The 14,015-nt window shown below is 35.6% G+C and overlaps 1 protein-coding gene across 5 annotated transcripts in view; it reads left to right on the top strand.

Moving 5' to 3' along the window:
* The window catches only part of PALLD (palladin, cytoskeletal associated protein), a 211,623-nt gene that overhangs the window by 68,880 nt on the left and 128,728 nt on the right, over positions 1–14,015 (top strand). For all 5 annotated transcript variants that reach the window (XM_085319862.1, XM_085319861.1, XM_085319863.1 and 2 more), the window contains 6 exons: positions 3,190–3,368; positions 6,052–6,118; positions 6,767–6,872; positions 7,827–7,901; positions 10,004–10,145; positions 10,457–10,480. In XM_085319862.1, coding sequence (XP_085175988.1) covers positions 3,190–3,368; positions 6,052–6,118; positions 6,767–6,872; positions 7,827–7,901; positions 10,004–10,145; positions 10,457–10,480 — 593 coding nt within the window. The remainder of the gene's footprint in view (positions 1–3,189; positions 3,369–6,051; positions 6,119–6,766; positions 6,873–7,826; positions 7,902–10,003; positions 10,146–10,456; positions 10,481–14,015) is intronic.

Below are 14,015 nucleotides of genomic sequence, written 5' to 3'. Positions count from 1 at the left end.
TCCTCTTATCCCCAGAGGATCAGTAGGCTGAAATAGACTGCACGTGCATTAATGCTGTCCTAGGTTGGCGTAAACTTGGTATTTTCCTGTAAGATTTTCTTTGTAGCTGTTTTTCTCTGTCTAGCCATGACTCCTTCAGGTTTGTGTGGGCCCATCTCCCTTTGACAGTGATTTGTTGCTTACTTTGTTGGTCTCTCACCCGAAAGAGAGAATTCTTCAAAGATTTGCCTTTGAATCTTTTTCAGTCCTTAGTAGAAATTCCTCTTCCCATGAGTATTCCATGTGTAACGGCAGTAGGGCTAATGAAGCCTGTAGATACCATGGTCTATTGATTATCATTTTGTTTCTTATACTAGCCCAAACTACATAAAAGATGGAAAACTGAAATTTGGTCTTTCTTCAGGCAGCAGGTATTTCATTTAGTTTTATTAGCTGACAGACACTTTTTTTATTCATGAACTCTGGTGAACTGAGCTGGAAAGCTAGCAAATTAATTGCAAGAAAAGTATTTCTGTTGAGCATTTTTTTATTCACTTTAATTTTTTTTTAATCTCCAAAAGAAATTCACATAAATTGCTCCTTGCTTTCTGTCAACAAGTAGCTGAACAAGAAAAAAAAAGGCAATTAGAAAGCAAAAGAGAGTATAGCTATGTCTACTCCACTAGTCTTCATTTCAAGAAACCCTGCTGTTGCCTAGTGTGGAGGGTGAACTCAACTCTCCACAGTAAGCAATGCAGTCAAACATCAAGCCAGTTTCCTGTTCATCAAATATCACATTAATGATGGTTAGATAATTTTGTATTGAATTGCTTACTAATGTGTTTTTTCTCCCTGGCAGACAGTGTCTGATGTAGCAGGTCAGGGCTTGTTTTCAGTGGTGAATCACTGATTTACCAAATGTGTAGTGATTCTCAAGTCCAGCAAGAGTTGCGGAAAAGCTCCCCCTGATGTCACTTGGGGCGAGTTGTGTGCGTCCATGAATCAAGCAACAGTACAGAACTTGCCCTCCAAAAAAGCAGCTTCATTCTTAAACATCACCTGACAGAAACATATTAAGGAACTTTCTATTTTATAATTATATGCTTGTCATAATTTCTTAAATAGTTTGTGAACAGGAAATTTGGGAGACAGTAGAAATCTGTACAACGTGCGTGAAACTAAGATGGGATCTATCTCACAGAACAATTAAGCTTGGAGGAGAGGTTTTTCCCTTGCAGGAAGTTTCTGGGAAGGAAAGAAGAATAGGACTAGTGGTTAAGTAGGATTCCATCCCTCATATTAGGGGCTTTTGTATGTGATTGTCTAGAAATTAAATTAACTTCTCATGGATATTGTTTAAAATACAACTTAGGAAATGCTGCACAGAGGTCGGGGCTGATGTAGGAGAGGTCCTCGCATTAGGAGACAGGAGTAGTTGTGACAAGGAGAAGAAGGAAGAGGAAGAGGAGGAACAGAAATGTTAATTTTGGCAGCTGAGCTGACAGAATAAATCTGTCTCTGAGCCCAATAGTAGTAAAAGTAGGCCAAAGGGGTCTGGTGAGTAAACAAAGGGAAGTTTATTAGTTCCTTGCAAAAATGATACTTTCTGTGTGCACTTTCTGGGCACAATGGAAGGCAGAAAAGGAGCTCGTTAGTGTATCAATTACGAAAGAAAATTGTATATGGTTTTGATGCCACTGTCAACGTTTTGTAGCCTTCAGGAATACAGTTTGTGTTCTTCAGAAGCACAGACGACTCGCCCATGGTTCAGACTGGTATTCAGGAAAGCTGTCTCGTGTAAATCTCTGGGATTTCTTGCTCTGCATTCTGAATTATACATGAAATTTCAAGTTCTACAATCTGGTATTTTTAGAAAAAAAACACGTAACATTTTTTATTTCTGCTAATTATATGTCCTTGATTTAAAAGAAAGGCAAGAGAACTGAGGCAGTTCGTCTGTTGAGACTTCTCACTGATGGTATTGTATGATATATGGCATCCTGTAGTGTTCCATGGTCTTCCTGGAGAGCAGGGGGAGAGCAACTCCTTGGGATTATTTTGTTGTCTGGGGTCAGGGAGAAGAGCAAAACGGCTGTAATGGCAAAAATTCTCTTGGAAGCATGTACAGACTAAATAATAATATTATCAAATGTTTCTGGTGGCAGATTTCAAGTCTTTAAAAATATTTTTAGTGCTTTCTAATTTGAGAAAAATTCTCAGTGATATTATTTATTTTTATAAAATTCCTTACTACACTGGGAAACTAAAAGTGTAAAGCGTCTGTAAGTGAAGGAGAATGAACGAGCATTTATGAAGCCTGCTGTTGAAAATTAATCGTTTTGTCTTTATGCCCACTACAGCAAGGTTTGTATTTTGTGGTGCTGGCAGAGTAGGTTTGGAAGGAAAGGAGTGCAGAGAGAGATCTGTGTTTAGCAGAAGGGCACAGCTGAGAATCGTGGTGTGAGGGGATGGCAAAGGAGAGTAATGGAGACCAAAGTGAGTTTGGGAGATTGGTGTGGGAATAGCAAGCTCTGACAGATCTGGCAGAATTTCTTTTCAGGAGACAGTGAAAGTTTGAGGATAGAGGGAAGGTTTTTCCCTAATTGTTTTCCGTTTGTGGCTCACTGAGCTGCCAGCCTCACAGAAATGCATAGTGGTCATGGGGAAAATAAAAATATAAGAAAAAATGAAATATCTACTTCTGTATTTGCTAGGCTGCTAGAGATAAGGATAAATCACAGAGTAGCCTATGAGAATAGGACTAGTTGACAGGAGAGAATCAAATAGAAAAAAAGTGGGAGCTGGTACCTCAAGAATCAGTCATTCTGAGGGGAGAATTTAAGAGTGCTAGGAGGAAGGAAGCAGCAAATTAAACTGAAATATGGATTGTAGTCAAAGCAAGCTAGCACATAAGCCTGTAGAAAGCAAAAGCATTAATTGCACCAAAAAGGACAGGGAATAATTAGATTTAAAATCTCAGTGGGTACAATTTATTTAATATACATAAATTTCTTGCTACCTTTTTTAATAAAGTTTATTCAAGCAAGTTATTTGTTTACAAATTCCATAATGCACGTAAGAGCACCATGTGCTGATTCAATAGCAATTTAGATTTTTGCAGCAAACTGTAATGTCCTCTTCAGTGTGATGGGCCTGAGTCAACCCATTATGATTTTTTTTTCTGTCTTTTTAAATGTGTGTGGGCTACAGATGGTTCTGTGAAGGAAAAGAACTCCAGAATTCCCCTGACATTCAGATCCATTCTGGAAGTGGAGGACTTCATTCACTAATTATAGCAGAAGCCTTTGAAGACGATACTGGGCGCTATACTTGTCTGGCTTCCAATTCCATTGGTTCAGATAGTACATCTGCTGAAATATTCATTGAAGGTAAGAGAGAAGGTGAAATAAAAAGATTCTGCACACGTACAGAAAAAGATAACCAAGCAGATTTTTTTATGCTAGGATTACATTTGATTTGGTGGCATTTGGTGGTATTTCTCTGCTTCCCTTTAATACAATACATTTTGAACACTGCATCATATTGATTCAGGTATTTCAACTAATATTCCAAAACTTAATGGTCAGAATGCTACTTATCTGGGGTAACAGTAGAGTCAAAAATGGATAATGAGGAATGAGCAGAGCTTTTCTAATATGGTTAGCTAGTCTTTGTAAATCAGAGTTAACTGGTGGTGCCAGTAGCAATCTTCAATATAGCACAATAGCTCTCTTAGTTCTGAACTTCCTCCTAGTGCAGTCTAAATGTAGACGCCCCAGGTGAGTCCTCTTTAGTTAGCAGTAAGTGTACTATAATTCTTCTTGTTTGCTATACTAATTTTAAGTCAGAGTTGATCATATTGGTTTTACCCAGAATCAAATGCTAATAATTGTCTAAATCTTTCTTTAATTTAATATTAGTTATAATTCAGGTATTATTTTCTCTAAGGAAAGTTAATGATTTGATAATGAGTAAAATAATTAAAGGAATTTTTTAGTGGATGACTATTTTAGGCATGATTATATTAACTGAATTCTGATTTTTTTTTTAATTCATGTATTTTTTTGGCAACACTTATTCCTTTACTAGTTTTGTATTCATAACTCATTAACATTCATTTAATAATTGAAAACATAAATAAATTTAATAAATAGTTGGAACAAATTAGTTTGAATAATACTATACCAGAAGGATTAAATAGTTTATGATTAATGAAGCAATAAACTTTCCTTTGTATGTTAGCAAAGTCATGAGAGATATGCATTATTTGTAGGGATTCTTCCATTATGCTTTTTATTCGTGGAACTGTATTACCTTGCATTGAGATGTATTAGCAAAATCCCAAAGATTATTTTAACTTCTAGTAAGATTTTTCTTTATAGAGGAAGAATGATTTCAGAAATACTTGAATATAATACAGATATATAATTATACACTATGTGAATTTATGGTAACAGAAACAACACTAAAAAGAAATAGCTAGGAAGAGGGAGTGTGTCTCTTTAAAAAAAAATGCATTTTCAGAGATCTGGCTAAGTCTTACTGTATGGAAATGGTGTCTTGAAGTTTTATGGCATGTAACTTGAGACAACTGTAAAAATTGTTATTAGTATTCTCCCCTCCGGTCTTTAAGGAAACCAGATTGCCATAGAAACGCTATTTTGTACATTAATAGTCTTGATGACATTGATGTCTCACACTTCCTTCTGGGCGTCAATCCCAGTCATACAGTATTTTGCTCATAAGAAATGCTTTCATGTAGACCCACTTTGCTCACTTAATGTTGCTTCTCTCTTCTTACCTTTTTTGTGCTTCTTGTTGCTTGAGTTTTTAGAGCTTTTGAGTTTTAAGGTTTGTAAATAAATAAGGCACATGGGTGCCAAGTGCAAGCTTTATTTAATCAGAAGTCAGTCTGCATAATACTGTGCATATTGCTTATCATTTGATTACAAGTACACAAATACAGTTTTATATATTCATGCACAAATCCATAGAGGATTGATATATACTGTGTAAATGTCTAGAACTAATTTTGTGTGAAGTAGTAGCTGCTGTTTGGAAAAATTAAAACAATGGGAATAAATACTTTCTTTTTTTTTTTCCTTTAAGTGAGTTCAGGATATTTCCAAACACACATTATATCAAAACTTCCACTACCAGGAAACTCCAGTATGTAAATATTATGTATAATTCAATATAAATAGTCTGAACTGTGGAGATAGTGGGTAACAAGTTTAGTCTGCAGATGTCTTCTTATACTGAGTTACTCTTAACTAAGGGCAAAGATTAGTTATCTGTGAATATGCCGCATGTTTGCTTAGGCTGAAAGGAGGATAAAGGTAGTTATCTTTTTGTGCAGGTTTATGATAACTTTATTAGTTCACAGTCCTATTGAAAGGGGAAAAAAAATAACAGCTTCAAAATCACACTGACACAACAGTGCATTAGGCATTTCATTTATGCCCAAGCATAAGACATTAATAAGCTTCACTGATACATAGGTCATCTTAAATTAATATCACTGTATGACAGTTCAGAAAGTGAATTGTATTACGTAGTATAAATACTTAATGATTCCCACTTTAAACAGCCTCTGGTAAAGCTCTCGTATGTATGTCCTTATCTTAGCACTTACAAATTTCTTACCTTTCTTTTTTAATACCACCAACTCTCTTCAGTTAGTTCGTTGACTGCTCCTATACTAGAATAGATTTTAAAAATCTTTAACATTTACGTCAATAAAATTACAGATTCCTGTACAATGGTATTTGCTTCAGTGTGGGAGAGGCCAGCTAAGAACAGCTAGGGACAACAGTTTGCAATTAAATGGGCATGGTTATGTTCCTGTAACTGTCCAAAGTTCATAGTTACAAAGTTTTATCAGGTAAGAAAAGCTACAGTAGTTTATTACAGAGAATTCTCTCCTCTGTATTGCAGTGCTTTTACCAGTGGAGCCTATTGCAAGTCAGCTGAAGTGAAATGTGAAATCAGCAAAGGCTTTTTCTTTCGAATGTAAACATAACAGAAATCAATAAAAGGACATGAGAGTAATGAACATACTTTCTTTTCCAGGTGCCAGTTCTACAGATTCAGAGAGTGAAAGTTTAATTTTCAAATCAAAATTTGGAGCTATGCCGCAGTAAGTGTGCAAAGTAGAACCAGTTCTATGTAGGCGTACTATGCAAATGTTTTTAATAAGGGATCCCAGAAAATCTTTGTTTTAGATCTGAATAAGCATCTGGGCAAGATGTGTACGTGTATATCTTGTCCTTGGCTTTTTTCTATCTTTAATGTGATATAAATGTGTTGTATTGTGACTGAATTTTATTAGCGTGCTTATTCTGTTTAAGAGATCTGGCCCTACTCTGACGACATTGTTGTTGATATTGTTTTTCATATTTAGGAGTAACTTTTACCAAATCTAATCTTCATTTATAACTACCCAAACCTATTCCTACAAAAAAAATCAGGCTGACACCTACAATTAAAGAAACAAGATACATTTCAGTTTGTATCTTAAAACAGTACTTTTTGTTATGATAGTAAAATGTAAATTAGCCAATGTGTTCTATTCAGGCTTCCTCCAGTGCTGATATTTTTACCTGATAGTATTTGCCTTTTATCCAGAATGAAGCTATGAGATGATTATGCAAATACGAGATCATGATCAGCATCAATTTAAATGAAGTTATTGAAAAAGCAGAAGATACAAGGTGGTTTATATTGGTAACAAACTAACGCATTCTTACTTCAGATCTTTTAAAGTGTTTGTTTCTTTTTTTTCCAGGGCCCAAAAGAAAACCACTTCTGTTTCCTTAACAATAGGCTCCTCTACACCGAAGTCAGGAGTCACCACTGCTGTTATTCAGCCTATCTCAGTGCCCAGTCAGCAGGTATTCAGATACCATGTTTTCAATTAGTAAGAGTATTTTAAATTTGATTTCAAAATTAGGGTGGTTTTTTTAGCCTGTTATTTTGTGGAAGTATATTACTGAACTTTAAACTTACTTATTACCTTAAGAATGACAGTAAGAAAAAAATGAATAGTTGAATGGAGCATGAAAGTAAATAGGCATATGGATTCTTACACAGTATTTATCACTGCAGCATGTGAGCAGCTAACAGTTCAGGTGATGCTGAGAATAACTAGGCTATTACTTTATAGTGGCTCATTACAATTCCAAAACCATGTAATAAGAATGCCTGCAGTGTTAATGACATGTTTTTAGCAATAAATTTTTAATCTCTTGTTATTTGAATAATATTGCTGTCATCTCTCTGGGCCTTTTAGAGAAAGTTAAATTTATTGACTTGAAGTTAGATGTAGAAAAGCAATGTTCTTAAGGTTATAGCAAGTTTTATAGACTGTGGATGATTTGCACAGAGTTTGTGTATCATTCATACAATATAAATAAAATAAAAATCTCTGTTAGACTGTAAATGGTAACTTCTTTTCCCTTCCTTTGGTTAACCTTGATAAACTTTTAGGTACCCTGATTTATTTATTATTACATCGGTCAAAGAGATGTAATACCAGTAGATGCAAAAGTGCTTCAGTGCAAAGGACTTACCTGGGTGATATTCACAGGAATCAAACACACAAAATACTTCAAGGCAATGACAGTTGAGCACAAACTTCTCCTGGGAAGTATAGAAGCCTTTAAAACCTGCATTTCGGGTTCAGAAATATGACAAATGTGAAACAGTGATGTCACTCAACAAGTATGCTATAATGAGAACACCATAATAAGGCTGTACATTTGAGAATTTATATCATATAAGCAAATCATACTGTTATTCCAACCAATATACTTACCATTTCATAGCATTACTGCATTGCTTTCCAGGTCCAAAGCCCTACTTCACATCTCCACCGTCTAGATGGATCCAAGCCTATCTATTCTGCACCTATATTTACAAAGGTCTGTTTCATTCATCATGATTTTTGTGTCATACTTCTGCAGTCCAGAAGGAAATATCAAAATGATATATTATAATGCAGGATTCTTTGATCATATTAAACCTTTTAAAATTTCATTATGAGGGTGCTTTTCCATCTGAGAATAAATGTCTGCTAAGAAAATGTGTTTCCACTGCAACAGTGAAATCCCTCATATCTTCTACCCTATTCAGATCATTAGAGAACTTGCATGAGTATTCAGTATGTGTTATTTTATGCCCCTTACTGTCACGCATTGAGAAATCTTTGTAAAATAAAACAAAGTAGCACAATCATGCATCATAATCATGATAAAGCCTTATTTTCATGAATTAATATACTAGCAGACCAAATAATGGAGGTAGGATTTTTTAATTGGTTTTAGAACAAATCCATCCAGATATGTTAGTTAAAAATGCAATCCAGATATTCTTTATGGGGATATCTTGTAAAATGTGAGGCGTGGAATTACTAGAAAGGAAATCTTCATTCAGTAATTATTAAATTATTTTTAAGTCAATCTTTAGCCTCACATTCACCCCAAATTAACCTTAACATTTGAGAATTAGGTGGACCAGTGTAACAGCAAGAAGAAAGACAGCCTATCTCCCTGTTCTCTGAGATACAGCTTTCAGCAAAATTATGATTTGCGTTGTGCACACAAATATTTTTCATAGCAGGAACTATTACTTGATCACTATTTGTTGCACTAAAAAGACGAAAATAAAGTACTTCTGATTATTATTTCAGAAAAACAATTTGACTAAAAGCTGATGTGGAGCAACAAGCAGTTTTGGCCAAGAAGATAGTAAGCTTTCCAGTGCTTTCCAGCATGACTCCAACCCATGCTGTACTCATGGCATGAAAGATCTGATTCAATCCCTCATAATCCTGCACTGATGCAGCAGCAGTGTGAACAGCAGAGATGCAGGGGATTAGAGGGAGTGGTTGCTACAAGGTAGGCAGGCAGGCAATTTGTAGTAGGAGTAGAGAATAAGAGGAATCCAGCCCTCGTTCAAAAACTGGCAAAGAATTCAAAACCCCACTCTTACCTCCCAGTCCTCATACCCCTTGTTTCTGAAATTTAATATCAACTGGATTAAGCCAGTTGGGACATAGCAAACCGAAACAACTTTAATTGTAGAAGAAATAAACCAGATATGAGCAACAAGAAAGAATGTATTTATCCAGCTTCCTCAGACAAATCTCTTTCTGTGCAAAATGCAGGGATCAAGTGAAAAATTTTTAGGTTTCTGTATAAAAAAATTCTTATATATTTGATTAAATCCAGGTCTGTGGATAGTAAGTAGGGATGATCCTGAGCTTAGGCCTAACTTTAAGTGCTTTGCCGGATCAAGGCCCAAAATTCTAGTAATAAATGGGAATGAGACAGCTAGTACAGTAAAAAAAAAAAAAAAAAAAAACTCTTTGCTTTATAATCTTCAGATGGATATCAAAGGCAAAAATAGTAGCTATCTCCTATCTACTCTGTTAATTAAGTGTTCTGCTTCCCCCTCTGTGATTGTAGTTCTTCATCAAAGATCTAAATTTTCCTTCAGATGTACATAAGAATCTATTACAGCCGTAATTCTGTCTCAGAAGTTATCCATACACAAACTAGTATATCCTAATTGCATTTCCAGTGTTTAGTTTTGCCTGGGTGGTTATAAATCACTGAGAGGAAAAGCAACTCTGCATTCTAGAGGATGACCTGAAAGCTGCACAGCCGCTCTGTCATGACCAGGCAATACATAGTCAGCTGTACACTCAGAATTTTAATTTCATCTTGTGGAAGATGAACGGAAGCTCAAAGATCAGACCATAACTATCTGCTTGTCGTGTTCTAAGGAATTAAGTCTTTCTACAGCTTTTTGATCTGTAGCCATATTAAAAATGTATTTGAAAATAGTATAGTTATTTGGTCTTAGTTATATAGCTGATACATTTAATATAATCAGAGTGAAAATAATGCTCACAGAAAATGCCTATTGCAAAAATACAGTGACACAATAAAACCAAGGGAAGAATAGAGTATTTTTAGGAATGTAAGAGTGGTTCATTTTAAATGTGGTGATTGTGTTTCAGGAGCTACAAAACTCCACAGCATCTGAGGGACAAGTTGTGGTGTTGGAATGCAGGGTCAGAGGAGCCCCTCCCATTCATGTCAAGTGGTTTCGACAGGGCAATGAAATTCAAGATTCTCCAGACTTCCGAATTCTACAAAAAAGTAAGATAGTAATCCAAAGAGCTACCTTTTGATATGGGGGGACGTGGGGGGAAATCATAAAGTTAGTCTGTCAGGAGTTTTGGTAGACTCCTCCCTTCCTCACATTTCAGTGATTGTAATGGTTAAGAGTAATGATAGAACTACTGCTACCAAGAGGCAATTTCAGTCTTCCTTATCTTTTAATGTATCTGCACAGATTCTGTACTTGTCTACAGTATTTTATGTTCATTTAATATACAGTTGCTTACTAATGCAGTCTCTTAATACCTTTTTTTCTTGTTTGTTTCCTCTCCTCATGATGTGATATGCAGAGCCACGATCTGCAACGGAACCTGGTAAGAATCGTATGAAAAAATAATCTCTTGATTCACTAGCTTTTTGTGTTTACATTGAAGCCATAAATAGAATAATGTTTCTGCTGAGCATTGGTAATATGAAACTCCCATGAAGACAGTGTTTCTTTATCACAGTCTCCATACTTTTACACTGTGCTTTACATCAATTCCTTTATTAGTTAAACAGTAAATTCCATTCAGACCAGCAAAGAGAGCCCTGCAGCCTTAACTTTGAAGCAGACTTAATTTGCAGAATACACGAGCATTTTGCAAGCTAATGAGAGAAAAAAAATCCCACAAAATTCCGTCACCCAGATTGTGCTCGTAATAGTTTCGTAACACCCAACCACTAAATGCTGGTTTTTCCAGTTTGACTTGACAGATGTGAGCAAAGGCCAATTCTTTCTTTTTTCTTTAAAAAAAAAAGAGAAAGGAAAAGAAAAAAAGAAAAGGAAAAAATATAAAAGGCACTCTGAGTTTTTATAGTCTGTTCACAAGGTAGAATTCCTAGATTTCAGTAAGCAAATGGTGTTCTTTTTCTAGCTACGTTTTTTTTCTTTCTGCTTCTGCCTTTTTTCATGGTTGTAATTATACTGTAATAATTTAATAAGCCCCTTCCTGCTATCTAAACAAATGAAAAAGTTTCAGTTTAGTGTTCTGTTCTCCTTGAATTCACTAAGCTAAGTACTACCCCTGTAAGATTTGTATGTGTACCACTGGTAAATCCTTTTTTTTTTCTATTATGATAGTTTCTATTACCTCCCCTTAAACAATGTGCTGTATGTCTTATTCTTCATTGAAATGGATGACAGAACTCCCATTGGCTTATCTGTGCAGGAATTGACCCTGTGTATACAAAGGGTATGTAAATTAGTAAGGTTTGGGCAAATTGGAAATGTTTCCTTTTGACATAAATTACAAGCCGTATTTTGGTTATTGATAGTAATACCAGGAATAACAGAAATAAGTAACACTATTGCTTAGAATGGCATAAAGGATCTTAGGGTTTTGAGAATAAGAGGATGGGTGGATTCCAGAAAGGCAGTAGATGCAGCACTGGTTTATAGTGCAATGCAGACTCAAAGAAGCCAGACAAAACAATATCTGCAGAGGAAATTGCTCATAAGCAAACAAGCAACTGCTACCCAGTGCAGATGATGAGAATGTGTACAAGGATCCAGTAAGAAAACTAACCAAACAAGTATTCAGAATTTTGAGAGATGGGCATAATTTCTAAAATTATTCCCAAGTGTACATCTTATATGGAATTTTGCTAAGTTGTAACAAGTTGTAGTGGGGCTTTAACTGCTGTTTGTCAAAGTCCAGCTGCCAGTAAATGCTTTACAGTACTCAGAAACGTTGGTTATCCGTTGTTAAGTCAGTATTAATGATTTAAAAAAAGAAATGTTCCATGAACTCACACAGGTAAGAAATTGTGAAGCAAGAGCGTTTTCTTGTTACTTTTTTTTTCTTTTTTTGGTACACTCTATCCACTCTAATGTGTTTTACACTCCTCTTTCTGTCTAGACAGAAATCAGCTTGCATCACAAATCTCTCCAGACTGCTTTGTGAATTAATAGCTAGTCAGAGTACTTAAAGCCAACATCACAGTTTGTCAAATTACCTGCTCTGTACTTCTTTCTTTGACATTCCAACTTTGTACTGATTGAATCCTTCAAAGAAAAGGCTGCCTGAGAGTGAAAAATCCCATGGAGTCATTTACCAGCTGTTGATAGTTTGACCATTACTCAGCTGTCTGGAGGCAGCCACAAACTATATTGAATTACGTTAAAAAATTGTCTGATGGCATGTAAGAAGAAAACTATATGAAGTAATTATTCTTACATTGCCAGGGAATTGCTAAATATATATATATATATTTTTTTTCTAAGCACAATACTGTGTATGTTGACCAAAAACATTTCAAAAGGTGGTCATCACTTCTCTTGGACTGTTCCCTGTCTGGCTGCTATGATCAATAGTTCCTTCACCAGTAAGTAACTCCTTGGAAAGTCCCACATATCTCTACATAACATTTTAAACTGAAAATATATGACAGATGTCATAGAAATGCTCCATCCCTCCCTCCCCACCAAGAATATCAACATTCTGGTGGCTGATGATATTCAAAACACAGAAACTTCATTAGATTAGTATGCATGTTGGATCCCTCACCTAGTTCAACTCTCGTACGGACAGAAGAATTATGTCTAAGAGTCTGGCTACTGCTTTCACTACTGAGGAAAGAAGAAACGCTTGAAGTCAGCGCTCTCCAGATTCTCAATGACTCAGGATTCCAAATGAAGAGAAAACCCTTAAATAAACTAAAATTATCCTTCATTAAAGGTGATCTGATCAACCTCTGTGTTTTTGCTTGTCACTTAAATTTTCAATTGTGCTCTGCTCTCCCAGGGTACCTACAGAATTCTGGTCCTGTCAGTGACCCCATCTTAAGTCTGACTGCTCAGACTGTCCTTGCTTGTTGATAATTCTAGATTCAAAGCAAATCTCTGATCTTTTTTGTACTATGTAACTTTAAAATGATTGCTAGTATACATCTTCAATTGTAAATGTTTAAAGCTTATTGGGATTCATGAATCATTGCAGTTATGTTGCTGGATAGGTTGATCTGGGCATACACTTCAATTTAGCTGGCTTAAGCACTTATAACATCGTAACTGCTTACTGTAAGTTTTCGTGTGAACTTCTCATTGGCCCTAACACTGGCTTAGTTTCTTCTCAACCCTGGACACTGACTTAGGAACTAAAGCCCATGCTGCCATCGCAGTATGCCTTTTGGTTGGTACCTGAACTGGATAGATTTCGGCCACCTTGAGCATCTAGGGTCCAAACAACAAAATCTGCTGTACAAAAAATCAGCTATGCTTGGTGTTCACAGCTGATTACAAAACTGATTCCAAGAGCCACTTCCAAACTGGATAGAATCAGTTGCAGTTTGCTAAGAGAAGATGAAAATCTTAGAGTCCTAGCAGATGTTCCTAATGCACACAGATGAAAAAGGTACTGATAGCTAGTATCGCACCAGAGGATTGTGTGTTTCGTAAACAACAGTCTTCCGAAAGCACTGATTTTCTGTGTTAAGTGCTTATACCTCGATTTACATGAAGATGTAAAGATTATCTGGGCCCATAGGATGCAGAAAACATCTTGGCTTATAAAGGGCATCCATTTTTATGTGGTATATACATGCCTCAATAGAAGTCTTTCTTAATATTTTTGTGTTATGTAGCAATGCAGCCCTGGTATTAATTCAGTTCTCTAAAAATATATTGCTTTGTGAACCATCTCCTTTGCTGTTGTCTTTTTTTTTTCTAAGTGTTTTGTAAGCATTATTTGAGTTATCTTCAGACTTAGTTTTGTATATTGTTTAAAAACTTGTCTTTCCATATCTTGAGAGGTATATAGCCTATTAGATAATCTAGAATTGCTACTTGACTGGGTAGAGGTAGATACAATAGTGATCATCTGAACCAGATAAATTAAAATAATTGTTTATAATTTTATAAAAATTTGT

The sequence above is a fragment of the Rhea americana genome, unplaced genomic scaffold (genome assembly GCF_003343005.1).
Source record: "Rhea americana isolate MKP2758 unplaced genomic scaffold, rheAme1 scaffold_60, whole genome shotgun sequence".
NCBI classification, from domain to species: domain Eukaryota; kingdom Metazoa; phylum Chordata; class Aves; order Rheiformes; family Rheidae; genus Rhea; species Rhea americana.
This window is presented reverse-complemented; position numbering and strand designations above follow the sequence as displayed.